Source organism: Pagrus major, chromosome 18 (genome assembly GCF_040436345.1).
Source record: "Pagrus major chromosome 18, Pma_NU_1.0".
NCBI lineage: Eukaryota > Metazoa > Chordata > Actinopteri > Spariformes > Sparidae > Pagrus > Pagrus major.
The window spans coordinates 15,210,613-15,232,175 of record NC_133232.1 but is presented as its reverse complement, the minus strand read 5'-3'; the positions used below and the strand labels follow the sequence as shown (position 1 = coordinate 15,232,175).

At 41.9% G+C, this 21,563-nt stretch overlaps 1 protein-coding gene across 1 annotated transcript in view; it reads left to right on the top strand.

Annotated features, from left to right (window-relative positions):
• The window catches only part of ggctb (gamma-glutamylcyclotransferase b), a 32,419-nt gene extending 11,111 nt beyond the window's left edge, over positions 1–21,308 (top strand). Inside the window, exons 4-8 of the mRNA XM_073486455.1 lie at positions 9,902–10,060; positions 12,604–12,744; positions 12,886–12,977; positions 13,072–13,171; positions 21,237–21,308. Of these exons, the coding sequence (XP_073342556.1) occupies positions 9,902–10,060; positions 12,604–12,744; positions 12,886–12,977; positions 13,072–13,171; positions 21,237–21,308 (564 nt within the window). The remainder of the gene's footprint in view (positions 1–9,901; positions 10,061–12,603; positions 12,745–12,885; positions 12,978–13,071; positions 13,172–21,236) is intronic.
• Positions 21,309–21,563: the final 255 nt, after the last annotated feature.

The window sequence follows — 21,563 nt, the reverse complement described above, 5'->3', positions numbered from 1 at the left end:
TACCTTTGATGTACAACAGGCCCTGTCAGGAAGACCTGCTCTACCTCCTTCCATGAAATGGCATTCACTTCTGAGATGCCATATATGATGGCCTAAACAGAATTTTAGCAATTAAATTGATTTAAATCAATACAGAAACATGAACTTTACAAGTAACATGCCATGTATTCCGGCTTTGAAAATTCTGTAGCATGCACAAGGTTATGCTCACCTCTGGAAAAAGAACATCACAAATGAACTGCACTTCATGAGTATATTTAAAATTTGAAGGAGTTCTGGCTATGAGTGACTTTAGATGGGAGAAGAGGGTCTTCTGTTCCTCTTCACTGTCCAGGTAAACAGGGACCTGCTTCATCGCTGCCCACTTGGACGGCTTGCCACCGAGTATACTCTAAGGCAAGGGTTGGGAAATTAATGATTTAGTGTGTTGTGTGGCAAGAGCTGCCTGAAATACTGACTATAAATGGCAGTTGAATTAAATACATGCATATCCTAAAGCTAAAAAAAAGAGTTCAGTGGTGTGTGTGATACTATTTCTGAGAATAATCCTAACAAAGGGGTTGTTGTGGCAGAGTGCCTTTTTCATTTTAGCAGTAGTGATGAGAAAATGTAAACAATTTGAAAACTACCATCAAATGCTGCTCAGCTCCTTGTGAGTGCACAATGAAGTCCACCAGTGCCTTTTCAGCCTCAGTGCGGCCACTGACTGCTTGAAGGTGGGGTGGAACTTGAGTAGTGAGGCCACTCTGTCTAGGCACCCTGAACACGGGTGGCAGGTCTCCCTTAGCCAGGCTTTTGGCCTCGGTTGTCCAGAAAGCAAACCGCTGACCATGACTTAAAGACAAGCAAAACTTTAATCCAAATTATGACATTTGGAAAAGTTAAATAATTGGTGCACAACTGACATGTATAAATATTCCTGTTTGAGGCAGCCATACATAGTGTTACATGTCATAATTGATATTTTACTGATCTAGTCATTTATTTTGATCCTCCTAAGCCACAACTAAAGAGGCAACTGTTAGCTTAGCGAATCACTTGTTGATCACATATTAAGTTTTTATTGTTAACATAGATCTAAACATGTTTTAGGATTGTCATACCCTTCTATTTTGAAACGCTCCATTAGAAGAAGGCACCACCACTCCCTGATCAAAGGCATGTCCATCTGAAAAAGTGTGCCAGTGGTGAGAAGAATTTTTATCTCATAATGATTCTTTTCTCAAGATGAATAGTATGTTGCCACATAGACACCAACTGTAGGATACCAAATTTCTTCTTTGTTTAACATATTTGATTAAACTTACCTCATGGAAAGCAAACCCCTGCCTTGTCACAATGGAAAGAGCATACTAGAACATAGGAGATAGAAAACAAGGCAAGTTTATTGATCAATTTACATTGTTGACTGATGCCTGTGTATACTTTCACAAGAAACTTAGACCTTACCATGAGCATAAAAATCCCACAGTCATTCCCAAATGTCTGGTGTGGCAAGCCCTAAAATGAACCAAAATAAAAGGGGACATTACAGGCAATAGTCAACTATTTTTCCACACAAATCATGTATTTATACTTACTGGAACATCATGCCCTGTCCTTCTGTCCAGAGACCAGGGTCAATTTGCTGAGCAATTTGTCTAGAGAGAGAAATAAAAACATCAATAAAAACAACATGTTGTACTGTAGCATAAAGTTGCACTTACAGTGCGTGAGTCTACAGTGGTTGCCACACGTGTCAAACTCAGTTCAGAGAAAGGGATCTTCTTAGTAGGGTTACACTAAAGGAAACAGGCATGGACAAATGAAAATGAAAAGTCAGTCATACATAGAGAATAGACCACCAATCAGAATAAAATACTGAAAATTATTTTAAAAAAACAACTGACAACCACTGAGACAAACAGCAACAGGAGTGCAACCAAAACATGCTATAGGAACATAGCCCAATATATCCATAAAAAGGCTATAGGAACGTAGCCAAAATATATCTGTAAAAAGGCTATAGGAACGTGGCCAAAATATATTTTTAAAAGGCTATAGGAACGTAGCCAAAATATATTTTTAAAAAGGCTATAGGAACGTAGCCTAAACATGACAAGCTGTAAGAATGTGGCACATTTGTGGACCTAAAAATGGTTATGTATTCTGCATCACCAAATCCAGATTCATGCATAGAGTACTGCGAGTCTAAAAAGATGATCTCTCTCAGGAGTGGCTTCATGATCTACAAATTAATGCGATAGGTGAGGAGATGCACAACAGTTTGAAAGTCATTAGGACAAGGTTCAGAGTTGGAGATGACTGTGTTGGAATATTCATGGATTGAACAACTGAAAATGCACACTTACACAGAGAACAAAGTGGCCAGGTCCATTTGCATTGGTCCATGCTGGAAAGACCAAGAAGTCCTTCATGTCGACAAAGTTGACATTAATGTAACCTGACTCTTGTGGGTCCTTTCATGTAGGAACAATGTACATATTTCTACATAAATGTCATTTCCCTGTAGGAAACACCCCCACACACAAACAAATCCATTATGATTCACATAACGTTATTTTATGTGATATGTAGGCTTAAAAAAAATAATACATACAAGTTGCTGAGCTGCTTCATGAATCAATTTCAGGCATACATTTCCAATCTGCAAGAAAATGTTCAAACTCATAACGAACAAAGCTTATACTGCACATACTGACATTGCCTTCCTTTTGTTTACCATCACACTATACTCACGAGAGAGTCCATGTTTCTTTGCAACCCCAGGCTGCAGAAATCTTCCCGAGTGAGACATATAGCCCCTTCTTTTACAATGATCTCAGCCATTGGCCGCTTTCTGTCCAGCACATATTTGAGTTGCAAAGAACCATAAATAAATTAGTAATTATGTGTTGCAAAAATTAACATAAATATTAATTAGCTTACCAGGTGGTCCTGGATAGGGTTCCAGCCATTTTCCCAGGGCTTGATTTGTGCTAGATAGCCAAGGATCATAGTCGGAGGTACACTGTAGCCGGAGGTCGGAGGAGGTACACTGTGGCCAGAGGTCGGAGGAGGTACACTGTGACCAGAGGCCGTCGGAGGTACACTGTGGCCAGAGGTCGGAGGAGGTACACTGTGGCCAGAGGCCGTCGGAGGTACACTGTGACCAGAGGTCGGAGGAGGTACACTGTGACCAGAGGCCGGAGGAGGTACACTGTGGCCAGAGGTCGTCGGAGGTACACTCTGGACACAGGTCGGAGGAAGTACATTGCGGCCAGAGGTCGGAGGAGGTACACTCTGGACACAGGTCGGAGGATGTACACTGCGGCCAGAGGTCGGAGGAGGTACACTCTGGACACAGGTCGGAGGAGGTACACTGCGGCCAGAGGTCAGAGGAGGTACACTCTGGACACAGGTCGGAGGAGGTACACTCTGGACACAGGTCGGAGGAGGTACACTGCGGCCAGAGGTCGGAGGAGGTACGCTCTGGACACAGGTCGGAGGAAGTGATTCCACTGAAAAGAAAAAAAAACAATTAGGACAAACAGTCACACATGTCAACAACATGAACACATTTTGATCATGAAATGAACTTATTGCCATACAAAAACAAAAAGCTAAGAACTTGAAAGAAAAAAAGCTCCCCCAGCCCCTATAATTACTCACCCGCAGGTGCATTAGTGTCCATTGGAACAGCTTCAACAGTGGTGGATGCCTCTGAAGATGCAAGATTCCCTTAAAAATAAGCACAGTTTTATCAACAAAGCTGTACAAGTAAAAAGACTGTACAAAACAGCTGTAATTTCACTGGAAATAGATATTTAAGTACCCAAAACTGCTTGGCCATAGCTGTTCATTGCTACTCCATTTCCAAAAACCTTTGTAATTTGGTCCAGGCATTGTTTGTTTTTATGGACATTGTAGTGGTGGATGATATTTCTCATAAGGAAGAGATGGGTGGATGGCAAAGCCATGTTTAAGAAATAATTATTTTTCTTCATTTTTGCAAATAGTTGCTCTGCTACTTGACTGTTCACTTTTCCAGCAAGTTGTGGTACTAGGCCAAGCTTCCTCAAGACATCTCTGGAATCCCTTGTGTTGTCTTCATGAAATCGATCATATAGAGCATAATGCTCAGCTGAGCCCGTTGTTGGGTGACCATCACAGTCTGGGACTAGTTTCTTGAAGTTCAACCAAGGCAGTGACACCTTCAGATGCCCAGCTTTTGCCAGGGCTATATTTTCTTCGGTTGGGTCACTTAAACGTCCTTCAAAGGGTTTGAAGGTCAACCTCTCTGGATCTCTGATGTTCATGTGAGTGGCGAGTCCACATGCAAAGTCATAAATTACTATATTTGGCATGTGCTTCCAGGAGAGTAGTAGATCAGTGTAATCACGTGGGCTTTCTGCTCGAATGTTACACTTAATACTATAAACAATGCCGCATGGGCACATGATCACAGCCCAGCCTCCTGAGATGGAAACAAAAGACAGAAATGTAAGGGTCTATAAATGCACAAACTCTCACTGGCATTATGGTATTACATATCATATAAGAATCCAATTACCTTTGGAAGTAAGTTCCCATTATTATTATTATTATTATTATTATTATTATTAACAGTAATTACAATGGCAGTGGCTTTTACAGAAATTGAAATTTTGCTTACCTGAAGCAGCCCAAACTTTTTGAAAGACCTTGTCATATGACTCTCTTGACTTCATCTCGTCTGACAGTCTGACGAGAAGGTCAGTACGTGATCCAGTTGATCCAAACCAGTTTGCTGTCAGTTTGTATTGCATTACTTGTTACAAATCCACGGCCAATCCTCTCCATTGAAAGTGCATCCCAAAAAGAGTCCAGGTCAACCTCTCCAGTAAAATCCTCCGGAGGTTGTGGAAGATCGCTTGCTAAAATATATTGAAAAAGATTAGGCCAGTTCTGAGCATAATTGGGCCTGAATTACTGTAATGTATGAAAACGTTATTACCTGACAAATGGAAGGCACCCTTCCTGTGGAGGTCCATGATCACAACTGGTGGATGGTCACCACATGTGACACATGAATACCGATAATCATGTTCACAGAGCGCTTCAAAGTGAAGATAGCCCTGAAGCATTGTGTCAGCAGAGGGGTATTTGAGTCCAGTGTTTCGCTCCAAATATTCGACAACTCTGCTCACTGCAGTATGAACCTAGAGAGATACATACTAATGAAAAAAACAGCATCACCATCTAAATGGTTTCACTTATTTTACTTCAAAGAAGTTAGATTTAATAATGACCTGCAACATGTTTCTGATGTCAAGGCATAACTGGAGATCGAATATTACTCGATCATTGAAGTTGTGGAGCCCATCTTTCCACTCTTGGTACCGGAAATGGGTCCCGCATTCAGGGCACGTTTTGCTGTAGATATAGATATCTGGAAATGAAAAGATTATACATGACACAGTGTATAATACATGTAAAAATAAAAAAGGCAGCTCACATGTATCAACATCTTTACCTACCTTGTACAATGTTTGTGTAGGTGAGAATCCTCCCTTTACTGGTAATGAGGACTGGGTCACTCAAAGGCACATTTCCTGGGCAGTGCAGGCACATCATCTCCTCCGGAATCAGATGCTTCGGGTAGTTTTTGTTTCCTGGATGCAGTAGATGTTCTGGGAGAACGGCAGGTATTTTTTTGAAATTCAGAATGTACTGGACCATAAGTTTCAACTTCTCGTGATCACATGGAGGATATGACACATCATCTTCCTTGCGATGTTCATCAGCTGTTGATGGTGGTGTGTCAAAGCATTCCTCAACATCGGTTCTCCTTACCTTTCGGAAAAGACTGCGGTTTATTTGAAATAAATGCCATTTTGCTATGTATTTGTGTGTGCATGATCTTGTTGATTTTGTACATGCACAGTGCCATGAATTCTTTTTAGTGTCGTATGAGACGATCACTCTTTCCAGCCGGCTATAGTATGAAACATTTGGCTCATAAACAGAGATAAATTTTTTGGTCTCAGGTGTTCCGATTTTGGTTTGTATGGAAAGGGGTTTATGGTTATTTGTTGCAAGTAGTTGCTGATCAAGGCATACTTTCATTTTGTCTTTCCCAAACCACTTGCTTTGGACCATCTCTCTGAGTGTCTCTTCCTGTAATGTTGGACTGGCAACATATGATGAACAGTAAGTTATAGACCTCAGGTGAATACACTGGTAAGCTTTCAGGCCACTCCTCCATGCTAGCTCCATGTTCACCTGGCACTCTGAAGATTCACAAAAAACCTGCTGATTTTCCCCCCATAGCTTCTTTTGTACATGAAGCGGGTTACTGGTCCCAAGAAATGATTTCTGGACAGTATAGATCCCATTTTCAGGATCTACACACTCACTGTCAAGGTGGGATGTGGCAGTTATATCTTTATGTTTGGCCATGTGCTTCCTTTCAGTGTGCCTTTTTAAGTTCTTTTTGTTCATTGTGTCCTGGCATATGGGGCATTTCTTTTTGAGCACAGGCTTCACACAAAGCCTGATCTGTCCACTTGGATTGGCTGGTGCAGTGAAGGATGGCACTGATGGTGGCGCCTGGCTGGTGGATGTCAGTGGCGCCTGGCTGGTGGACATCAGTGGTGCCTGGCTGGTGGACATCAGTGGTGCCTGGCTGGTGGCTGTCAGTGGTGCCTGGATGGTGGACGTCGGTGGCGTTGGTGGCACCTGGCTGGTGGACGTCGGTGGCGTTGGTGGCGCCTGGCTGGTGGATGTCAGTGGCACCTGGCTGGTGGACATCAGTGGTGCCTGGCTGGTGGACGTCAGTGGTGCCTGGATGGTGGACATCGGTGCCGTTGGTGGCACCTGGCTGGTGGACGTCGGTGGCATTGGTCGCGCCTGGCTGGTGGATGTCAGTGGCGCCTGGCTGGTGGACATCAGTGGTGCCTGGCTGGTGGATGTCAGTGGTGCCAACGGGGTGGAATTTGGAAATTGTGGGGCATTTTGTTTCTTTTCACACAAATCCAGATGTTTTAAAAAGTTTGGTTTCCTTACTAATGTTGAGCTGCAGTACAAGCAGTGGTAGTGAAGCTGTGGCCGACATCCCAGTCCACATCTGTGGATTGTATATCCTTAAACAAAAGAACATATACCGGTACTTGAATTTAATTATTATAGTCAGTCTTTGCTGGCATATTTTCCTGAGTCATTGTTCTTTCATTTGGTATGCTGTTTTTAAAAATATGATGCACTGATCCCACGATTTATAAAAAGAGTCATGCCCTGGCCTTCCCTATTATTTTTTAAACTTAAATTGGTGAAAAAGCTGGATCATGTATGATTTTCCAGAACCCTTTTGTCAGGATCTGGGGAAAAACCCAGATGCAGACTTCTCAATATGTCAAACTACAGAAATCTATCAGGTAAGAAGACAAGAACGGCGAACACAAGAAGGACGTGACACACAAACCATGTCCTAGGAGAATGTGTTCAGACTTTACCTTGATAATTAACAGCTCTGTTAAAGTGTGACTCTAGGTGCTTCCTACATTTGTTCAGCTTTGTTGGCTGAAACAAAGTTGAGCTGCAGAATGGACAATGGACCAGTTTGCAGCATGTCCTGCATTGCCCCAGTTGGGGCAAGTTTTGTCCATGCTGGATTGTTATATGCACCTTCAAAAGAGAGAAAGAGACTGTGTCATAAATCTACAAACTATGCCTAAAAATAACAATGGACAAAAAACTTAATTTAGTTTAATGTCACAGTGTCTCCTGTTCATAAAATATAAAATGTCATGCTTTTGTGGAAACGTTGGCCCACACACATATAATTTAATTTCTGTTTAATTTAAGCGCTGCAGTCTGCACACACACACACACACACACACACACACTAACTTAAACAAAATGTGCCGGCCAAGCGAGCTTCCAAAAAAAAGCTAAGCTTGCTTAGCCTAAATATTATATTATATTACTGTATTTGACGTGCATATAAGACTATCGTAGTAATAGTAAACGTAGTATAGTCAAACGTTCGTTACACTGTCAGATACATTTTCGACAAAAACTTTTATGACATTGAACGAACAATGTGATTCACGTTCGATACTCAGGTTCCTACTGCCATCCATATTGTCCATGTATCTGTAACTATTAGCATACAAAACAGGTGGCTCTGTAGCAAAAGACCAAGGGGTCTGAATGTGCGGGTCCACATGTGTGGGGGTCTGACTGTGCAGGTCTCCGGGTCTGCAGACACATGCTTCTCCCTAGCCAGGTTACCTGATCCGCCTCAAACATGGTGAGGAAACACTTACCACCCTGATGATGCTGTGTTGTGGACATTGTGAGTTTTCATTCAACAGCGTGGCTGTGTTCTTCACTGCTGTTTGCAGTTTTCATTATTCAGGCTCGAGCAGTGACCGCTGCGAGGACACTCTTGAAATGTAAGGAATTTTTCTTCTGGTAAATCACATGCTTTTTTTGAGGGGCTAAGCATGCTCAGAAATTAATGAAGCTTTGCACAAAATTCAAACGTGGTGGAAATGTAAGTATTTTATGGGTTTCAGCGATGGGCGGGGCAAAATGGCTCGCTAGTGCTCCCTAAAATGCACCCCTTGGGACAACTTTCACCTCCATGTATGAGCTTTGGTACACGTGTATCACACTGAGACCTACAGAAAAGGGGTCTTGGTGCCATGACCTAAACCCAACAGGAAGTCAGCCATTTGCACGTGTTGTTCTTTAACCAACTCGGCCTACAGCTTTAACCCAACGGACATCAGATTTTGTCAGGGGAATCTTAACAACGTTATGATTAAAGTTATTAAAAGCTTGAGTTTTTGTTGGAGGTCGTGGCTGTGGCAGGGCCGTGATCAGTGATCAGTTGCCATAAAACAGGAAGTATCTGTAACTTGGTTGTACACCGTCGAATCTGCACTTCATGTTTGATAAGAGTCCTGGCCTGAACACATTTACATGTCAATATTCAGTTACAGTCAGAGCGCCCCCTACTGGTAGCAGAAAATCACATTTTCTAAGGAGCGATTTACACTTAATACCTTGATGATGCTGTGTTATGAACGTTGTGAGATTTCGCTGAAGGGCGTGGCTGTGGCAGCACGGCAAAGGCTGATGTGGCACCATGAAACAGGAAGTTGCTATAACTCCACTGTACATGGTCAAATTTACTCCAAATGTCATGATTGATGAGAGTCCCGGCCTGAAGACATCAACAGGCCAATATTCTGTTTCACTCATAGCGCCACCTAGTGGCCTAGCTTACATTTGCTCAGAAAGTCCTTAAGGCCGTAGTGACATTGTAGGGTATTATAGAGACCTTTCAGGCTTTAGCAGACCTCATCACCATTTCTATCTTACTTATTGTGTTTATTTTACATTATTACAGTAAAGTGCTGCTATTGGTCAACTTATAACATATTGTAGATAGTCAGAGATGGATCCTCCTGACTCTTGTCTCTTGCAGTCATCTCCTCAGCCCAGCGGCTTCTTCTTCAGCTTGTTGTTCAAATATACGAACAGTAGCTGCTGACATTGCTCTGTCCATTTTTGATCTTAACAGTCATTTTACATTATTTATTTATTCTTTAAATCAATGTGTGTGTGTGTGTGTGTGTGTGTGTGTGTGTGTGTGTGTGTGTGTGTCATGGAACTCACTGAACGATATGTGTAGATCATTTATTGGGATGGCCTTTACCTTTCATAACGATCCTTTGTTTTCCTGTACAGCACAGTTGTGCCTGATGTCTTCACCACATTCAAGCTTGACGTTTTGAAGCTCAGCTGAGTTTCAAACATCAGCAGTGAGCTGGGAGGATATTTGGGGATTTGTGGCTGCTATTGGAGATGAGAAAACCAGGGACATAAGTTTAAGGACAGTAATTATATTCAGCTTCATCAACCATTGCAGGTCATTGTGATGGGAGCAGAGCAGAATGGCTTGCCAAAGGACTACCAGGAGAAGCTGAGAGCAATTAAGACCAACATGTATGAGGGTCCTCTGCCCATGATGGCTGAACTGGAGCGAGCCAGAAGAAGAGCCAAAGAGAGGAACAACCACCATGCTGATGTCTGATAACCCAGCAGAATCAGGTCCACTTTTATCTGCAGGAGAATCCGACCACTATATTTCACATAATACTGTAGCTTAAGTACAATTTAGCTAGCTGCTTATGCCTAACCTGGCTAACCTTAATTCCAGTCTGCCAGTCTGTGGCATGGCAGTGCAGTAACAGTATCAGTGTCACCTCTGCTTCACAGTACCAACAGTCTGCCTGAAATAACAGCAGGAACAACAATGACCTAAATAATGTGCATTATTCACTGAAGGCATATTTTCATAGTTTATGGAAGTAAATGAAAATCAGTGGCTGCCTGGGAGATTCAGAAAAAATACTTTGGAAATCAGTGGCTATAATTTGTTGTGTACAAAACATGCAAGACACAAATATGTTCCTGTAATGCTCAAAGAAATGTAATATTTGTGATACTACTGTCATTTCCCACATAGCCAACTGTAACATTATTTGAAATATACATTAAAGTGGTTTATGTCGACACAGACACAACTTCTACTGTCATTTCACTGAACTGAAGGACAGAAATGGAAATCAAATGCTCTTTTCAGTCACTTTTTCCCAAACTCTTTGAGAAAACTTCCTGTCTGAACATTTCATAAAATTCTATCATTATAAAATTATATTTAGAGCACTCCCTGCCTTTATTAAAGAGCATTACATCACAGGAGGAAGAGAGAGAGATGAACAAAGACCCATGTGACATAAGAGGTTGATGAAAGAAACTTTTTGACCTGTTCAGTCACATTGTTTTGTCTCTCTGATAAAAGAATTTAACAAACCATCTGTTACTGTTGGTTTTTGCATTAAATGCAACCAACCAAGACATATTTAGGGTGAGAAGTGTTTTAACTTATCATCCTGAAGTGAATACTGATTGCACTGTGTAATGGCTGTAGAAAAATGACACTATCTCATACAGATTGGTTCCCTATAGACTGCTGTCACACTTTCAGTCTGCCACCAAGATGGATTTTTCCCACAGAAGGACTAATTATGGCTCAAAGAAAGCATATCTGCCATTGTGCAACCAGAGCAGGAAGAAGCACTGTTTTCCCAGGTCACTATCTTGAGGTAACTGTAAATTCCTTCATGGTCTAAGCGACCACAAGTCAGTATTCACACATTCAACACAGGTGCCAGAGGCTACAATGCAAGGTGGCACCTTGATCAGGCTCAATAACCAGTTATATACACACTCACAGAGCGATGAAGAGTCACCAGGAGCAACTTGGGGTTCAGTCTCTTGGACCAAGATGGACCAAGGACCAAGATGGGGACTCGAGTCTGTGACTTGGACTTGAGTCACACTAAAATCGCCACACAGAGACTTGAGACTTGACTGCAATCTGGGACTCGTGAACAATCAACAATTTGTTTAAGTCTGGCGAGGTGACCATCATTCCCTCCCTCCCTACCGTTTCACAGCGTGCAGCCACAGATGATGACGTATCCTGCAGCAACAACACATCTTCAAACAACAGCATGACAACAAATGCCTTTGGACTGATGAAAAACTGCTTCCGGTGCATCATTTTAGAGGCACCTGAAGTACATCCACAGATTGTCCCCAAAGTGATAAATCATTCCAATGTTTCTGTTTTGTATTAGTTGATTAAATTACTAATATCCTAATCCAGGTGAATACTGTCTAACTGAAATATGCAGTTCACTTCCTTTTTCCAACCTACAGTCTAAAACCCAAATAATAAATAATAAATGTCATCGATGCCAAAGAAAAGAAGTAAATCTTTACATTTGTGCAGCTGGAACCACCAAATGGTTAAAACGATAATTGTTTATCAAAATAGTTGTCAACATATTTTCTTTTGACTGACTGATCTGTTATCGGCTAGTGTTTCAGCTCTGCAGTGAATTATCACAACACATTTTCTAAATCTTGTACTGGGCTTCTATCTGCTTCAGTCACTGAGCTCAGCCTGTATTTGGTACAGGCTTTGATTCTTTTCACGCAAAACTCAGAAAAGATTTTTACTTGTTGATTTACACCAGTATGAATATTAATTGTATAAAAATTAGGCTATTAAATACACTGCTCCAAAAAATGAAGGGAACACTTTAATCACACATCAGATGTTGATGAACGAATCATTCAAGTTTAAAATCTTTACTGATGTACATTGTATGATTTGTTGAGAACAAAATGACGTAACAACGGTCAATGGAAACCAAAACCATCAACCCACTGAGGGCTGGATTCAAAATCACACCGAAAATCAAAGTAAAACATTGAAGTCACAGGCTGATCAGACTTGTGTGAATTTTATCACAGCAGCTCATATTGTGTGTCAGTAGTTCGTATGGCCCCCGTGTGTCCATATGCACTCCTGACAACGTCTGGGCATGAGTCGGCGGATGGTGTCCTAGGGGATCTCCCAGACCTGGATCAGGACATCAGTGAGCTCCTGGACAGTCTGTGGTGGTGCTTGGCAGCGTCGGATGCACTGATACATATCGTCCCATATGTGCTCAATTGGATTTAGGTTTGTCCTAAATATTTGCCCTCGTCATCCAGGAACTGCCTGCACACTCTGGCCACATGAGGCACCAGGAGAAACCCAGGGCCCACTGCACCAGTGTAAGGTCTGACAGTTGCTCTGAGGATTTCATTCCAGTACCTAATAGCAGTCAGGGTACCGTTGGCTATGACATGGAGGTCTGTGTTACCCTCCAAATATATGCCTCCCCAGACCACCTCTGACCCACCACCAAGCCGGTCATGATGGCTGATGTTACAGGCAGCATAACGTTCACCGCAGTGTCTCCAGAATCTTTCACGCCTGTCGCTTGTGCTCAGTGTGAACCTGCTCTCATCTGTGAAGAGAACAGGGAATCGAGCTGCACTGTGCTGGGCTGTGAGCACAGGTTCACACCAGTAGCCTGCTGGAGGTAATTTTATAGAGGCCTGGCAGTGCTCCTCCTGTTCCTCCTCTAATAAAGGAGCAGATACAGGTCCTGCTGCTGGGTTGATGCCCTTCTACAGCCCTGTCCAGATCCCCTCGAGTAACGGCCGGTCTCCTGGTGTCTTCTCCATGCTCTTGAGACTGTGCCGGGAGACACAGCAAACCTCCCTGCAACCGAACGTATGGATGTGCCATCCTGGAGCTGGACTACCTGTGAGCCTGATTGGGCTGCAGGTACCGCCTCATGCTACCAGTAGTGAAAAGGACACTAGCAGAACACAAAACTAGAGAAGAATCAGTCAGGAAGGATCAGGAGAGAGCAACGATCTGTAGCCACCACATGAAGAACCATTCCCTTTTGGGGGGCTGTCTTTCTTTTGCACCTGTTGTCACTTTCATTTGCACCAAAGCAGCTGAAACTGATTCACAATCACTTCACATCCCTAAAGTTTAACTGACTCAGTGTTATACTGTGATCATTAAGTGGTCCCTTCATTATTTTGAGCAGTGTGAATAATTCAGTCAGTTTGGCTCTGAGAGACGCTGTGAGTTGAGACTCAATAATCAAAGTCTGAGCCTAAACCTGAGTTCTGAGTTAATCCGTGTATCATTCGTTCATTCGTTTTTCAAAATAAAACCAAAAATAAGAAAACGAAAAAACAATTCCTTTTCTCAGTATTCGTTTCCTAAACTAAAATGAAAAAACGGATAACGACTCGTTTTTTTCAGTTTTCGATTTTATGCTCAAATGAATAATGGAAAAAACGGATAACGAGCGTTTCCCGTTTCATGTTGCAAGCATTTGACTGCGGTCAAGCCAGCCGTGGTTCGCGTTCGCTTGGTCAAATCAGCCGCACGTTGTTTTCTAGTGCGCGAATATACGGACATTTACGGTAATCGTAAAGACACCGCTCTAAAGAGCTGCTGGTAGTGACAGTGGGGCGGACTGAAGTCACACAGTCAGACCCGTGAAAATTACGATACTTTTTCAGTAATTATTCCTGGTAATATACTGAAGGTATCACGGAGGTTTGCGTACGGATTTCAAAGTAAAGGACGAAAGTCAAAACGTAAGGATATTTCACCCAACTTTTACGTGGAATAAAAAGCTTATTTTCCATCAGCATACTGCTGAACTTAGTACTCCCCAGACTACCTTCATGCATAATATCAAGTACTTTTACTGTGTACTTTTTGAGTAATCCTCTGTCAAAGTCCTTAACAGAGGACGAGAATAAGGACAATTTGCCCAACTTTGACAGGGAATAAAAAGGTTATTTTCCATAAGTAGTCTATGATTCTTATACCGCTGAACTTAGTACTTCCTAGACTACTTGCATGCATGATATCAAGTACTTTTACTGTGTACTTTTTGAGTAATCCTCTGTCAAAGTCCTTAACAGAGGACAAGAATAAGGACAATTTGCCCAACTTTGACAGGGAATAAAAAGGTTATTTTACATAAGTAGTCTATGATTCTTATACCGCTGAACTTAGTACTTCCTAGACTACTTGCATGCATGATATCAAGTACTTTTACTGTGTACTTTTTGAGTAATCCTCTGTCAAAGTCCTTAACAGAGGACGAGAATAAGGACAATTTGCCCAACTTTGACAGGGAATAAAAAGGTTATTTTCCATAAGTAGTCTATGATCCTTATACTGCTGAACTTAGTACTCCCCAGACTACTTGCATGCATAATATCAAGTACTTTTACTGTGTACTTTTTGAGTAATCCTCTGTCAAAGTCCTTAACAGAGGACATGATGAGCACAAGGGTAAGACAGTGCTGCTAGCAAGACTAGTTGAGAGCAAGCTGGGTCCTGTGGAGTACCAAAGATTTCAAACAAATGTTTCTGGCTTTTGATGTTGAACTTACTTAGGGTTGCTTTGGTGTTACAAAAAACACACACAAACACAAGCATCTCTTAAATTAGAATGATCTATTTCACATCTATAATACTACTTACATGTTAACCTTTTTATTCCACATCAAAGTTGGGTGAAATGTGCTCATCATGTCCTCTGTTAAGGACTTTGACAGGGGATTACTCAAAAAGTACACAGTAAAAGTACTTGATATTATGCATGAAGGTAGTCTGGGGAGTACTAAGTTCAGCAGTATGCTGATGGAAAATAAGCTTTTTATTCCACGTAAAAGTTGGGTGAAATATCCTTACGTTTTGACTTTCGTCCTTTACTTTGAAATCCGTACGCAAACCTCCGTGATACCTTCAGTATATTACCAGGAATAATTACTGAAAAAGTATCGTAATTTTCACGGGTCTGACTGTGTGACTTCAGTCCGCCCCACTGTCACTACCAGCAGCTCTTTAGAGCGGTGTCTTTACGATTACCGTAAATGTCCGTATATTCGCGCACTAGAAAACAACGTGCGGCTGATTTGACCAAGCGAACGCGAACCACGGCTGGCTTGACCGCAGTCAAATGCTTGCAACATGAAACGGGAAACGCTCGTTATCCGTTTTTTCCATTATTCATTTGAGCATAAAATCGAAAACTGAAAAAAACGAGTCGTTTTCCGTTTTTTCATTTTAGTTTAGGAAACGAATACTGAGAAAAGGAATTGTTTTTTCGTTTTCTTATTTTTGGTTTTATTTTGAAAAACGAATGAACGAATGATACACGGATTTGAGTTGACTATGCCTGAGAGGGAAACTGCGAGTAGAGACTGGCTCAACACATGTAGTCACCCCTGAAACTGTAGGTGCAATGCTTTTAAATGGTCACTAGTTGTCAGGTTAGGACCATGTTTGTGGACACTACTTCACCTACAACACTGCACATTTTCATAAAGTACCTCCATGTTACAATCTGCTTCAATGTACCTGTTACTATATTTTATAAACGATCCTCTGACCATGACAGGCTGGAGAAGCGATGGACTGACCCAACACTTCTCTTGGTCTCAGATCAGCACGGCTAAGATGTAGAGCAGGATGAAATGTTCAGTATGAGTACTGCTGCTTTAATGTGTCTGTTGTAGCTGTTTAAGGTTGTTAGTGTTTGACTATATTATGAATATTACTGTATGTTGTTTTTTTGCTTCAACATATCATTATGAAGTTAATGTATATAAATACACAGTGTAATATATATATCTATATATATATATATATATATATATATATATATATATAACAGAACAATAAAACCATCTGTGTTTACACTGGTTCTCTACAAACCTCGCTATCACTACATCATTTTATCTGCCACCAGGCACACAGTCACCACAGAAGAGGAAGGTGAACTGGTGATACAGTTTATCACTGATGATAGAATAAATAGACTAATGATTGAATAAAGTCATTTCTTGTCCTGTGTTGTCAGCGACTGAGTGAAACAGAAATGATCCAGTTGTCTTACAGCCACCAACAATAACACCACCTGGATCACTAGGGGGGAAAACGTCTGGTGCCATCTGGAGCAAATCATAAATCCTTTATAAAGCGTTTTATAGTTTAATATACATAATATTCTATATGAACATCATATGTTAGTAGCGTGGCTGTCCTGTGAGAACCACATATCTGTATAAAAACAGTTCAGTCTAATCCACACTTTAGTATTAGTTGAAGGAGGAGAATCTACTGTATTCATTGTATTTATTAAATGTAGTTTGCCTCTGAGATAAAACAGAGTAGATGTTTCACAAAATAAAGAACTTGAATAAATGTACTAATGTTGCAATAAGTGTGCCACTTTTAATAACAAATGTATACACTGATCAATGTCCTGTTGATCAGCAGGGGTGTAGCTATAGACACTGCAACCACACTGGGGCCTGTGACGTGAGCGGGCCCCGCCTGACAGAAAGTGGGCCCCTGATGAGCATCTGACCATTCAGTCATTGAATCCCAATATGATGTTCTGTATATATGACCTCACATGTGCACATCCACCTTTGTCATGGTGTCAATAATGTTATTGAAAAACGTAAATAGCAAGTATAAAAAAATGATAGGCTTATTTTACACACAAGCCACAGCGAGGCTCCTCCCAGCATGCTTCAGCACGCAGCAGGTGACCCCTGAGGAGCAAGCTAGCAAGCTATTGGTCTAAATCATCATAACGTTAGACTATTATAGATCTTCTGAACATGTGATCATAAATATACACACAGTAACTTTAATGATCAATTTAGGTGATTATGGAAAGTTGTGTGAATCAAATGTTCTGTGTAGCATCTTAGCTTCCTCTGAGTGGGTCTGATTGATACCAGCTGGTGACTTTTCTGGACCCATTTTAATAGGGCTTGTCTGATACAGCCATTAGACTCAGCCACAAACACTACAATGGGAAAGTTTAATGAGCTCAGCGTTGATCTGAAAGAGCACATTACTGATTTGAACAAGTCAGGAAAGTCACTTGGAGCCATTTCAAGCAGTTACAGGTCCCAAGATCAACTGTACAAACAGCTGTTTGTAAGTATAAAGTGCATGGCACAGTTGTGTCACTGCCACCATCAGAAAACACAAACTATCACCTGCTGCTGAGAGAAAACTGGTCAGGATGGTCAAGAGTCAACTAAAAACCACCAAAAAGGAAGTCTGCAATGAATTAGAAGCTGCTGGAAGACAGATGTCAGTCTCCACAGTCAGGTGTGTTTTACATCAACATGAGCTGAGAGGCTGCCATGTTAGAAAGAAGCTCTTGATCCAGACGCAGAACCTTAAAGCTGGACTGACGTTTGCTGCTGATCACATGGACAAAGAATTCTGTGGTCACATGAAACTAAAACTGAGCTGTTTGACCACAATGAGCAGCAATATGTCTGGAGGAGAGAAGGTGAGGCCTTTAACCCCAAGAACACCAAACCTACTGTCCAGCATGGTGCTGGTAGTGTTCTGCTTAAAGGAATAGTTCACTCTAGAACGAAATATTACTAAATAATATTATTAAATACCGGTATTTACATCCTGCTGAGAGTTTCAAAATTTCAAATCACTTGTGCAGGCAGATCCCTCTTGTGTTTGTGTGTCGCTCGGTCGCTCAAAGCAGGATGTAAATACCGGTGTGTATCTATCGCGAGTTCTGTTGATCTTGTCTGGCGTGGCTTCCGTAGTGCAAGCGGCTGTGAGGGAGACTCGCGTGCACGTGGGAGCGTGCCTCCAGGCAGATATAGCATAGTGACCGTTTAGGATAGAAAAATGTACTAAATGACGTCGTTTCAAGTAAACTCTGGATGTTGTCACTTCAGGACACTTGGATTGCAGCGGACGAGCAGTATGGAGGAATATTACAAAGTTTTTGTGTAGTTTTATGGACCTTTTCGTCTCGGGCGCCACTTACGCTCGTTATATGAATTATTGCTGCCGGAGGGTACCCCCGCGGGTCTCCAGCTGCACTTTGAGGAATAAAAAACTACACCGGACTTCTCATCAGCATGTGGGTGAGTCGATAATGACTGAATTTTATTTTAGAGTGAACTATTCCTTTAAGGGCGGTTCTGCTGCCAGTGGATCTGCTGCTCTAAAGAAAGTAAATGGAATAATGAAGAAGGAGGATTGTCTCCAAATTCTTCAGGAAAACCTAAAATCATCAGCAGAAGTTTGGCTCTTGGGTGCAGCTGGGTGTTCAACAGGACAATGATCCAAACACATCAGAAGTGGTAAATGAACGGATCAATCAGGCTAGAACTGAGGTTTTTGAATGGGCTTCCCAAAGTCCTGACTTGAACCTCATCAGAACATGTGGACTGTGCTGAAGAAACAAGTCTGTGCCAGGAAGACAACACATTTAGTTGAACTTCACTGATTCTGTCAAGAGGAGAGGTTAAATATTCATCCAGAGGACGACCAGAAGCTTGTGGATGGAGATCAGAAGCAGCTAACTGAGGTGAACATGGCTGAGAGACGTTTAACCAAATATTAGAATCACTGTATGTATGTTTTTGATCCAGCAGGTTTGATCACATGTTCAGAAGATCTATAATAAATTCATTACTGAACCAAACTTCATGAATGTTTTTGTGACAAAGTAGTTTGTGTTCCACTCATTCATCACAGAAACATGAGAGCTGTAGGAATCATTGGAGCTGAAGACTGACATGATGAACATGTTCTTTATGAGTGGATGGAAACTTTCACCACGACTGTAGGTGAGTACAAATGCTTTTTCAAGGGGATTTGGTGTATGTGGGCTGCTGTGGCCTTGTTTAAAAGGTTGTTATTATTTGAGCACCTGTTGCATTGTGTGTGTGTGCTGTTGTGGGTAAACTGTGTGCGTGCTGATTGTTCGGGACATGGGGTTTGTTGAAATGTATTGCAGCTCTTGTCTCTCTTATTTACAATCATCTCTTGCCTCTATGTCACACAGGTATGTGGTCGTACTTGTACTAAGAATACATGAGAACTTCTGTGATCACTTCAGCACAACAGTGAAATGGACCGCTCCCCTGCACTCAGGTGCTTGTCACAACACGATCCATCATTCTGATTACTTTCTCTTTGACTTCTGTACTTTACAAATACAATTGTCTGGATAACACTGTAAAATCCAACACATGGTTGGTACTTTATATATGCGCCTATATTTTGTGTGCATATCTAAGTGTGTGTGTGTGTGTGTGTGTGTGTGTGTGTGTGTGTGTGTGTGTGTGCTTCGTAACTGATGAGCCCAAGGGCACATCATAAGAGCCTGCAGCGGGGCTCTTATATATAACATACACATTAACAGAGATCATATCAAATATGAACCAGAAATTTTACAATTTTATATGAATTTATTGTGCAACATTGAAACACAATCAAAGAGAGGCCCAAAGTCATTTTTCATTTTTAACGCTGTAAGAGAGCAAAGAACTGAACACACTCTGACCTGTGTCTCTCCTCTCATCTCATCATCCTCTCTGATATTTCATGTCCTCCTTTATAAGAGTGAGAAAGAGAGAGAAAAGGATCCTCTCTCCTCCACTTCCTCCTCCTCCTCCTGCTCCTCCTCCTGCTCCTCTTCCTCCTCCTCCTCTTCGTCCTCCTCCTCCTCCTGCTCCTCCTCCTGCTCCTCCACCTTCTCCTCCTATTGGATTGAAGCAGTCAGGCAGTGAGACTATACTGCCTCATCTATGAGGGCAGACCAGGTCCAAGTTGCTGCAGTACGTCTGTTGGCCTGAGGCAGGAAACTTGTATTCCTAAACAGCCAAGACCAAGTACCTCAATTTTACAATCAAGTCTGACCCACCAGTGCATACATTATTAACGCTCCTATCCATATTCCACTTCTCCCACCTTATGTCTTGTGTTTAAATTGCCTCACTTGTTTGGCCTGTGTATGGGCGACCTGCGCTCCAAAGCCCATTTTCTCCAGGATAATCCTGCGTAAATGAGAGAAACAGCAAAGCAGATTATACAACCAGTAAGCCTTTTTGAACAACACACTACCTAAACAATCTCACTTTATTTGCTTCTCACTGTTAGCCATTGGCCGCCACGTCCCTCTCCCCGGTGAACAAGTGCTGATGCTGAATACAGAGGCATAAAAACTTGTGTTCCTTCGTCCTGTGAAAGACACAATGTCACCTTGGTGCAAGAAACAAGTTGGAGGTCACACACTTAGCCAGACAGCTTTAGTCACCAAAGTATAACTGTTATTAATCAATCTATTGACTCGTTTAGCTTTATTGTGATGTCATGTATTTATGGTGCAAGCAAATTTATGGTAGAAACAGAAGATACTTACATTTAAATGCATATTGCATACCGGCTGCGGTAGCTTCTGTCTCGCTCCCCAAGTTTTTTTTCCAAGACCCGGCAAACGGTGCACATTGGATTGTGGGTAGCATCCTTGAGAATTCTCAGTGTAAAGGACTCGGCCCTTTGTAGGCTCCTAGACATTGGAACAGTCCTTCAGCAGCATTCGATGACATGGCATCCTTACAAAACAGCCAATGAGGATCCTTCCTCAGACCTTGAGAAGCACCTGCAGGCTTAAATCAAGTCCCCAGGAGGAGCGCCAGGCATTGAAGACAGTTTTTGTAGTGGCCAAACTCTGTAATTACATCGTCACGTGACGCACTGGAGCCCAAAAGACTATTTCCATAAGCTTTAGGAGATTTAAATGGTTGCATCACAACTTGATTCAACTATTTTATATAGTTATAGCAGTTATAGCAAAAACATGGCTGCGCAACTGAACAAACATCATTCAATCACATTGTACAGAGGCTGATGTTACGGCCCTGGTGTTGTGGGTGTGGTTGTGTTCTGGGTTCTTGTTTTCCCTCAGGTGCTGCCCTCTTCCTCCCCCTCTTCTTTACCTGCTGGTGGAGGTGCACACCTGATCCCGATGACCATTTAGACTTGGTGATGTTAAAAGTTCTGTGTGACTTACAACAGGTGCCAGTGGGCCAAAGCAGCCGTGACGTTCCTCGTGAGCTAGTGTATGATCTGTCAGGTGTTAATATTTGGTTAGTGATTCAACCGTTAACACCAGAGTTTGTGTTTGTGTGCCTAGTGTTCTTAAACCTCTGCTAACACTGTTTGTCTTTCCATCCTTCGTAGGCCAACGGCATCTTCCTTTTGAAGGCGCTCGTTTTCGTTGAACTTACTTTTA